Source organism: Arctopsyche grandis, chromosome 10, assembly GCF_051622035.1.
Source record: "Arctopsyche grandis isolate Sample6627 chromosome 10, ASM5162203v2, whole genome shotgun sequence".
Classification (NCBI taxonomy): domain Eukaryota; kingdom Metazoa; phylum Arthropoda; class Insecta; order Trichoptera; family Hydropsychidae; genus Arctopsyche; species Arctopsyche grandis.
This window is the reverse complement of record NC_135364.1, coordinates 2,494,521-2,505,879: the sequence shown is the minus strand read 5'-3', so window position 1 is coordinate 2,505,879 and position 11,359 is coordinate 2,494,521. Positions and strand designations below refer to the sequence as shown.

General features: G+C 32.1%; 1 protein-coding gene across 1 annotated transcript in view; it reads left to right on the top strand.

Annotated features, from left to right (window-relative positions):
* Window positions 1–5,855: 5,855 nt before the first annotated feature.
* The window catches only part of CAH9 (Carbonic anhydrase 9), a 28,228-nt gene continuing 22,724 nt past the window's right edge, over window positions 5,856–11,359 (top strand). Inside the window, exon 1 of the mRNA XM_077439548.1 lies at window positions 5,856–6,135. Coding sequence (XP_077295674.1) covers window positions 6,081–6,135 — 55 coding nt within the window. The 5' untranslated portion in view covers window positions 5,856–6,080. The remainder of the gene's footprint in view (window positions 6,136–11,359) is intronic.

Sequence of the window (11,359 nt, the reverse complement as noted above, 5' to 3'; positions counted from 1 at the left end):
GTTTCAACAATGAAATCAGAGAAAATTGATATATATATATATATATATATATATATATATATATATATATATATATATATATATATATATATATATATATATATATATATATATATATATATATATATATATATATATATATATATATATATATATATATATATATATATATATATATATATATATATATATATATTTATACAACATACAAAAGATTCTCGAAATGCATAAAACTGTAAAAGTTCTAATCCAGAAATCTCAAATCACCATGGGCTGGTCCCATAAGCACTCCGTTTAAACGAATATACATATGAATGTATAAAATACCCCATGGGAAGGAAGGGAAGGGTGTCTACATTTTTGGCAAGGACGCCAAAGATTCGAAGTCCGATCCTGCAAGGAGACAAAAGGATAAAAATGTTAGTTATCGGAAGATATATTTCAACACTATATATGTACGGTTACACGACAATTGGTGCAAGTCCAAAAGGTTCAACGACAAAATGTTAATGTATATAATGTCGGTCTCCGTGACGAGACAGAATGTTAAATTACAGAAAACGCAAATATCGGAAGGCAAAGATCGAAAATCGAAAGATCTTAAGTCGAAAGATCAAAAAAATTGGTGCATGATAAACCGTACATACTCACTTAATTTGCGCGAGCAGGATACAACAGGAACAAGAGGAACAGGCTTTTCCTCCCGTATTAATGTGCGCGCGCAGAATACGGGAGGAAAAGCATGTTTCTCTTGTTCCTGTTGTATCCTGCTCGCGCAAATTAATTGAGTATGTACGTGAGTATGTACCGTTTATCATGCACCATTTTTTTTTGATCTTTCGATTTTCGATCTTTGCGTTCCGATATTTGCGTTTTCTGTAATTTAACATTCTGTCTCGTCACGTAGACCCATATAATATATATACAAATTCATTAGATTTAAAATTCAATTATTCAGCAATTTAAAATACTTACGGAAATTAAATCAAAGGTTTCCGAAATTGAAATTCCTGTTCTCTAAATTTTTATTGAGCCAAGAAAACCCTCAAGAAACTTGTAATGGTGGGAAATATTCCAGTAATAAGAGAAGATGGAAGATTGCCAATGACATGCAGTGATAAATTGACCAAAATTACGAGTTACTTTTCTTAAGTTACAAGAGAATTTCTGAGATAGAATCGAAAGATTCTTGGTAGCTAAGAATACAATGTACATACTAGGGTCTGTGCTCGGGTCAACCCGGGACAGAAAATCCCGGGAAATTACGAAATTTTTATTGTCCCGTGTTCCGGGAATCCCGGGAAAATATTACAATGAAAACGTTCTTTAAATGGTTTAATAAAGGCGAATGAACATATATCCAGGGCCACAGAGAGGGGGGTAAGCTGGGGTTAAAGTTCCAGGGCCCGAACTACTTGAGGGGCCCTGTGTTGAGACGATTGATATTTTATATTATTCTACATAAAAATACGATTATTTCAAAAAATAGCATTTAACATAAAGGTCTTTTTCTAATAGTTATGATAGATTTTTCGCATATTAAAATATATCTATAAGATTTTTTTTGGTTTCTCATAGGGTATTTAATTATTTTTCCAAGGCCCGGGATTCCTCTCGACGGCCCTGATCCCGATCTCCATTCCGTGTCCCGGGAATTGAAAAAGAGATCAGAAACCCTGGTACATATGTATATTCTTCTTCGAGTGTGATGTCCTTAAAGAACGCTGATAACTAGAATTAGAATACGTATGTATATTAGTGGTATAAATATTTACAAAACCGGCTATATCCACTTTTTACTAAATTTCTCTAATGATCTTCCTACACTAATTATTACATCAACGATATACATATATCAAGAATTATAACTTGAAATTAATATTAAAGCAATAATATATTTTCAAATAAGATATTGACTTTTAAAATTTACACATAAATAATTTCCCAGTATAATTTTCAAAAACCACTTTTTTTATTGTAAAATTTATCAATTGAAAAAATCATAGAACGTTTTAGGATAATCGAATCGCACAGTTTCCTTTGCAGCACACACGAAATGTTATCAGAAAAAGTACCACAAAAATGTGCTAATTTCAATGCCTTATTGTTTATCGAATTGCAAATATTGTAACATGAACTAAAGAACAACTTGAGCGATATGAAAGACGTCAACTGAAAGCTCGACCACGATAACAGCCAATATTTATCTTACATTTTAAATTATCGTTCATCTTTTTCTTTTTTTTCAGTCACTTCTATCTTTTTATTAACTTCGATATATTATGTACATAATTAATTCCCTTCTTAATTCCCTTTCCATACTGAATTTTTCATACAAACTTATGTACGTCAGTACTTATGTATGTATGACTTCTATAATACGTACACCAGTGTTGTGTCCGTTGATTTCAACGAGTGGTTTCGGAAAGGAATTGATACACAAATTAAAATAAACTTATGTATATGTTATACTACCTGAACCCGGCATGCGTTACAATGCCAGAATAAGGCATGCTATTCCCGTTCCCGTTGCGTTCCCATTCCCGTTTCAAGTGATTGTTGGAGCTCAAATAACGTCCCTTCAAAACAATTGGTAACGTGATCACCAACAAACACATTTCCTTGACTACACAATGGCGCTTCAAATTTTCGCGTCGGTAAAATCGTAATTACGTATTATATTATTATTAAGTGGTTTTTTCCCGTTTTTTTTTCACAGTAAGCTTCCCGGACATGCATACAACAAATCATGAAGTTTAGGAGCTTATATGAGACAGACAGATAGACAAACAGACAAACAGACATTCAATTTTATATATATATATATATATATATATATATATATATATATATATATATATATATATATATATATATATATATATATATATATATATATATATATATATATATATATATATATATATATATATATATATATATATATATATATATATATATATATATATATATATATATATATAGATATAAATATAATGTAAAGTAATATATAGGTGCGCGTGTGCACGTATTAATCGTAAAAAGTTGAGTGCGTGCGCGCATTACACGCTCACCGATCCAACCCGTTCATCCGTTTGAAATGATTTATTTATTTATTTATTAATAGTTTTGGACCATTGTGGCATTACAGGAAGAACCTAATGCGCCACAATGGCCTACATTTAACAAAGATAATACAAGTAAAAAAACAGAAAAATTAGAAAGCAGAATAAAAAGTAACAAAAGGAAAATAACAATACAAATAAAATAGTACATATAAAATGTACAAAGGAGAAAGAAAAAGTAAAATAAATCAACAAAATTTGAATAAAAAATAAAATCACAGCGAGGCCCAAACGGAAGAGAGTAGATTTAGATTCCACTCATTCATTCAAATTCATGATAAATGAATGTGTGTGTGTGTGTCTTCGTGGATGTGTGTATGTGTGTCACTCGGCCTGAAATCGCACATGTCAGACGCTCCCTCCCCTCCCCCCACTTACCCGCTTCCCCACGTCTCCTCGACCATTTGACTCTGATTGGCTGTGCGCCTTTGTGACTCTGATTGGCTGTGTCTCCACGCGTCCGTCACATGCATACATATCCACATCGAGTCCGTTTTTATATATTTTATTATAATATTTTCCCAAATTTTTAATATTTCCCCGCAAGGACGTTACCGGAGTTGGTAACGAAAAATGCGAGCTGTTCCTTTGGATGTATGCTGGCTCTGTATCTTACATAGTTGTTGTAAATACTTCATTCTTTGCACAGTGCACGCTCTTCGCTCGCCCCGCATCGCTACCCCTACACGCCCCATACCGCTCCCTCTTCAAAAGTCCCCACCCCCTATTTTTCATGCAGACGGTTTGCCCAATTTCAAGATTTATTGGTGTGTATTTAATAATAATAATTCAGAAGTTTCACTTCAATCATACCAATTTTTTTTATCATATCATATATACATATATAATATTGCTATTCTGTGTGTCTGCCTGTCTGTGTATCTGAGATAACGCTCACTGTACTACATATTATAGTCGTTTGGATTCGACATACATGCAGTGGTGTCACCCCAATTTTGGAACAACCGGTTCCCAAATTTTTTTCAATTTATATATATGTATGTATGTATATATTTCGATAAAATGTCTTTTCTCTTTAACTGTTATGGAATCGACTGTGACCTTTTCGAAGTTGTAACCGTCAACAACAATTTTCAAGATTTGTATAACTTTTGACAAAAATTATATGAATTTTTAGATTTCTAACGGGTTTCCGGAAACTTTTGATTTTTAACAATGGGTTTCCGGAAACTCATGGAAACCATTAGGGTGACACCACTGCATACATGTGTACGTCACACATATATGTATATGTATGCCAACAGAACGTACGAATATAATAACAAAATAAAAAAACTTCTATATACATACATATATATATATACTGTTTGCTATCAATGTTTCCTATAATCAAATTCTCTGAGCATTTACCGCCATATATTGAAAATTTATTTAATTCATTAATTTTTCTATTATTTCATATTGCTTACGTGCAGTTTTTACCATTTCTTTCATATTAAAAAATTAAATATAAATATTAAATTAAATATATTTAAAGGTATTTGAAAAAAATTCGACTGCGTGCGGATCGAACGCAGTTTAATTTTTTTTTATTTAATAACTTAATATGCTAACCCAACAAATATTAACCCATGCGATGATACAACACTCGTAATTACATACATATGTATATACTAAACGTGGTATCGGATTATTCCGCAAATTGCGGTCGCTCGCACGAAAATCATGGCCATAAAAATCATGGCGAATACGGAATATCTGGATTGATGGAGTTTTTGGGTGCCAGATGTTCCGTGATCGAGATTTTAGTGACGTGCGCAAGATCGATGATATTTCGATGCGGTGATTACTGGTCACAAAGCGCTGGTCACAAATTCACTAAAATATCTACATATAACGGAACATCTGGCAGCCGAAAAGTCCATCACACTAACGAGAACTTGAGTGCCAAATATTGCGTATTCGCGATTTTAATGGCAAAAATTGTCATTGTGACCACCGCAATGTGACTAATAATCCATTTACCGATATTTCATCGGGTACAATACATAATTAAACAATATTTATTATACAAATGATACATATTATATAATATTTTAATTTTTTTACAAACCAATTACACTAAAAATCTAAATTGATTATGTTTATTGCATTATTTAACAATTTATAAGGCATGCATTTTTTTACGTACGTTATGAAGATGATGTGTGTTTACTTTTTATATCAGTGCATATTTGAACTATACCGTTCGCCAAATTATAAGTAGCGCACATAAATCAGCTTATCATACTTGATGAATGGTGTTTACCATTTTTATGTCAAAATCAAAAATTATCGCTGTTTTCACGAAATAAAAAAATTATCAAAATTCACATATTTTAATACTTCCATATAATTCAGTCGTAATTTCGACAAAAACACGTCAGCACGGCGAGGCCAAATACTTTCCTGACAACTTAATTTCTTCTAATCACGCCTACATTTATATTTATTTGTTTAATTACAATTGATTTGTTTTTTTAATATAATATATTAATGTTATTTAGCATATGTATATCACGATTTGTGTGTGTGATGTGGAATGAATGACACCAGAAGTGGTCGAGGTTGTATGTCCGATTTAAATCGCAAACTTATGTAGTCTGAAAATTGTGCATTTGGATATGCATCACACTTCTGAAATGCAACTAATGGAGTCACATTTTAACGTTTAGGGATGGTTGATCATCGGCAAATCTTAGTATTATGTATGCACTTGTTAGTCTAGTTATTAAAGAGGGGGGTCGAACGTCATTGCGTTCAGTCTGCCAGGTGACGTTCGCAAGAGCGGTTCAGAAATAATAATACCGATTAATTATAGCATTTAAAATAAATATATTTGTATTGACTAAAGGCTCGGCACTGATATAAAAGAAAATTCAGCGTAAAAAAATCGCTAGAAGCGAATTTTCCGGGCATCGACAGTAACGTCTACTCTTCAACGCGGGGTTGAAAATGAAAATCGGTTTCCTCGGAGCGTTCCTTGTCCTTTCATCGACGACTTTTGAAGGTAAGATTCAACAAAAACCTCTGTTTAATTTGAAAATCATGAATTTAATTTATTTATATCGCATATCTTAATTTATTTACAAGAAAAACCAGTTAAAAAAGCATGACTTTACAAGCAACAAGAAAGACGTTACAAAGGTCTTTTAAAAAGTGTTATCCACGTTTGAATTTGAATTACGTGAAAAATAGTGTGATTTTACAGATCGCTTGATAAGTTTTTCTAGATATAAACTATCTGTGTCGTAAATTACTACGTCAATATGCTGTCTAAAATATGTAATAAAAGTGTGACGTGGTTTTAGAGCGTTTGACAAATTAGCGAGTTCGACAAAAACATTTAAAAAAAGCTTACTATATCAAATATAATATATTATATTTAAGTAGGTGCGTCGAAAAAAATGTTTTTCTAGTGTTCTATTACAGAAGTCATTAAGAAAAGATTTCCATCGTGCAATATGTATGTATGTATTTCGTTTTCAACAACTGAAATGTGTTCAAATGTGACGCATTTGATTCAGAATTGTGTTTGTTAATAAGAAAATGATATAGTTTTTAATTATTTATAATTTTTCTGCTACTACAAAACAAAGCTGTAAACTTAAATACCGCATGTATTGTATTTGCGTCACTTTAATAAAACTTAGTGGTCTCTTAGAAATAATTTCAAGATTCAAGTTTATAAAAATAATAAGCAAAATAAATCCCATTTTATTGCAATATTGTACTTGTAAAGTTAACCGCGTTATCATCGCAATGAACATAATTTAACACTGAATCAACATTGTATAATTATGATGCGAAGAAAAACCTTCATACGTACAACATAAATTAAAATGTGCTAACTTTTATGATCGTCATAAATTTTTCTTATATCGAAGTTTTTTTTTTTTAACACAATTGAGTGTTATAATTTTTTTTTTATTCAAATTGAAAAAGTGCTGCGTAAAGATTATTTCAAATTATTTTCGCACGTCATTACTATTGCAATTTATGTTAAAATTACGTATACATTTAAACTGACCTATATATACGAACCCAATTCATCTTCAGTGAGCATTAAATAGATTCAGTGAATCAGTTTGCGAGCCAACAGGGAGAATTATTGGCCACCGGTTACATACACTGCACACTTAACCATTTATAATTGCGAATTAAATTAAATAATCTCATTTATCATACGAGTATTATAAATGCAAGGCTCCTTTGATGATTATTTATTATCATTTATGATTTTTTTTATAATATTTTAAGTGAAAAATAAACCTCACGAGTACAACGTGTCAATATTATCTACTTTCTGCTTATAAATCATTTTGATACGATCTTTATATGAAATTTCGACAGTATCGCAACATTTGTTGATACAAAAAATCGTCAAAAGTATCAAAAGATTAAAACATTAACAACGTCAAATTGGATGGTGATAAAATCAATATTACATTATATAACGCAAATATGTCAACTGTCACTCAGTCGAATGTGAATTGCAATTTAGCCGGTTTATTTTTAACATTTAAAACATTTACACCGACAATAAAAATCATATAAAATCAGTGGCGATTTTTTGAAGGGAGATAAATCGATTTTATTCCCGTGTGAAACATTCAGAATAATCTTGCATAGAATTTATTAGCTTTAAAATCGAAAATTGGCACAAATTTTCGCCTAGCATTAAACTCTAAACGCGATTACGCAAATCAGATTCTCTCCTGTAGACTTTTCAGCGGGTTTTAAACCAGACTTTAACGGCTTTATTTTATTACCACCGTTGACAATTTTCGATTTTAACTTTTAATATCAATTAAGAGAGCCGCGACGACGCTTCAGTATGAAAACTAAGCTCTGGATGAAATTAACAAGTCTGGATCAGTCGTCTCCTGTCAGAATTTGATGATTTTATCTGACTCGATTGTTTGGACGGTTCTATGTATATAGAAAAATTGGCACAATTCCGTTCATTCGTATTTCTAGAATTAGAATTAAAACTGCCAAGGAAACGGGACACCCTCTGGAGTCTTAAGAGGTAGTCTAAAATAGTGATAAAGTTCTCAGTTGTATCACTATTTAGAATGTTTGTCACTCAAAAGTTGAAAATTTATGTCTAATTTACTTTCGTAAATCGTCTACGTGTTTAGTTTATTTTTTTCACATTTCCATTACAATTATTCGCATTCGGTGAACTACCACTGATCTATGAACCGCGACTTGGTGCATTGAAATTGACTAAAAAAAGTAACTTCATTCCATCAATCCAGTGGCGGATTCCGGATGTAGAAAAGATGAGATAACCAATTGCTGGTTACCTCTGCTATTTTTCAAAAATTTTACTTATAGCGAATTTTTTTTTAAATTGTTGATAGTTTATTTAAAGGTGGTATTTCAATATCGTTGAAACACATTGCGTATACCATACATATCGTATACAACAAAGAAGGGAATGTCTTATAAAAGAAAAGAGTAAAAAAAATAAACATATGTAAATATACAGACAATAATACATTTATACATAATCATAAAAACAATAGCAATTATAATAGCAGATACGTAAAAATATCAAATAAAAATATTACATAAATAATTCCTTGCACCTATAGCCAGTTCCAATAAATAAGAACCATCTGCAAATACAAAACATTCCTGTGAGACCCAAATGGAAGAGAGTAAATCAAAATTCCACTCATAAATCACAATCAATCATGAAAACAATAAGTACATATGTACGGGGTTTGGTGCATCCGCTCTAAAATCGCCAGATTAACGGAACGGCAGCTTTAAACGTAATTCTCGTTTTCTCGAATGATAGATTGCACATCAGATGACGAGTAACCTTTCGATGTGCACAGATGCAATTATTAAAATTGAGTTGGATCTTTCTGGCGAGTTTAATAAGGCAAGATTCGGAACTTATCGAATCTTCCCTTATTAAACTCGCCTGAAAGATCCAACTCAATTTTAATAATTACCATTTTAATAATTGCATCTGTGCACATCGAAAGGTTACCCGTCATCTGATGTGCAATCTATCATTCGAGAAGACGAGAATTGCATTTAAAGCAGCCGTCCGTTAAGAGGGCTGTACACCCGAAACCTTAATTTTGTTACCGTTCCTTTCTTCGATATATATATTGAGTGTATGTATATATTGAGTGAATGCGACAATATATATATCAATATATATATATATTGAGTGAATGCGACAGTTGCGCTTCGACCAGATAAAACGTGTTTTAAATTGACAAAATCGAGGTTTCGTATTCTACTATTTTCTCCTCCAAAACTGGAGCAATTTTTAAAAAAATTTCATCATCGGTATGAGAAAGATTTTTTATGTGCATCTATCGGCGTATTTTTTTTTAAATCGACCGTTAAATAACCACGCTAGACTCTTTTCGTGGGTGTAAAAAAGAGGCGATTTTATAGATGTTTGGCGGCTCCTAGCTCATATAAAAAATAATTAATCAAAAAAATAAAACGATAGATGCACCCCAATGGTAGATATCCATAGCATATTAAAAAATAATTTCTCTAGTGCCATAATTGAGGTAGGGAGAAGTATAGTACGTTTGTATGGACAAGGCGCTGCTGTCCAGCCCTCTTAATCTGTCGTTCAATTTGTCTGGCGATTTTAGAGCGGATGCACCGCATCCATATGTACGACATCATCATTCGATGGTTGTACCTCCTGGCCGCACAGTTCGTTATCGGATGGCTCATATTCCAAAAGCTATCCGGAAAAAATGTGGGTATTTCCCATATCTCTATCCCACTCTTTCCTTTTCCTTTTCTCATTAACAGTTAGGATTTTATGTATGTCCCTATTAACTACATGTGTGTGTGGTAGACATTATTATTTAATGGTTGTAAATCCGGCCGCACAGTCCTTTATCGGACAGCTACTATTCCAAGAGCTATCCAACTTCTTAATGAAATCGTTGCTGCCGTGCCTGAATGTGATATTTTCCACCTCAGTGTCCGTAGATTATCAGAGATTTTTCTAACATATTTGTCTGGTAGCCTGCGCTCATCGTTATTTTCATAATTGAATGTGATTTATAAGTGAATTTTTAATCTTCTCTCTTCCATTTGGGCCTCACGGGGATGTTTTATATCCACGCCTAGTTCTAGTACATGCATATTACATATATTGGTGCTGACTGTTGATACAAGACATTCCCAATTATTATTATGTTTTGTAATTATTTCTATTGTTTGAACTTTTTCTTCTATTGTTTTTATATATTGTGTGTGAATATGTATTTTTTTCCCTGTTATATTTTCAACCATTGTGGCGTATTAGGATTTTTTGTAATGACACAATGATCCAAACTTTAAATAAATAACAAAAAACAGTTATCAAACAATCCTATTCAGGTTGAAAAGCAGTAATATAAAGTTATTATTATAAAAGAAAACATAAAAAGTAGTTTGTCCTGTATTTTTTAACTATAAACCAGGTGCGGCTCGTGCATAGGGGCCGAGATTCTGCACCAAGCAAACAAACCGAGTTTTGTTTGAAGAATCTATAAACGGGTATATGCAATACCCAGTGCAGGATCGACTAGGTTGGGAGCCCTAGGCGCAATTTAATTTTGCCTATAACATATAAATATAAAACACGAATAGAAAAAATAATTTTCAATATATGGCACTAAATGCTCAGAGACTTAGTAGTAAACAGTATATATATAGAAGTTTTTTCTTTCGTTATTATATTCTTACATTTTGTTGGCAGTGTTTTAGCCATGACGTATGTACATATGTATGTCGAATCGAAACGACTATTATAGTATGGCGAGCGTTATTGCAGATACAAAGATACACACACAGAGAATAGCGATATTATATGTATATATGTATGATATAATAGCCAGAGCATGGAAACTTACCTTTATAAATTTTTGCTCTTCCTGATCTTGAGCTTCTCATATTAAGCTTAGTCCTTCAAAGTTTATCTATCATTTTCAAAAGCGACATAAAAGAAACATGATGAATTGAATCGTTGAATCCGTCACTGTATTGATTGATCCACCTCTGATTTTCTTACATCCAAACAGTAATTGAAAAAAATCATACAAGAAGTCTGTATTTTATGGTAGACTAGCTGAACCCAGCATGCGTTTCAATGCCACAATAACGGGTAAAAAAGTCGACAGTGAAAAAGTCGAAAATATTCGCCATGCATACATATGAAAAACGGTAAGTATATATAGATCAGTGGCGTGCGG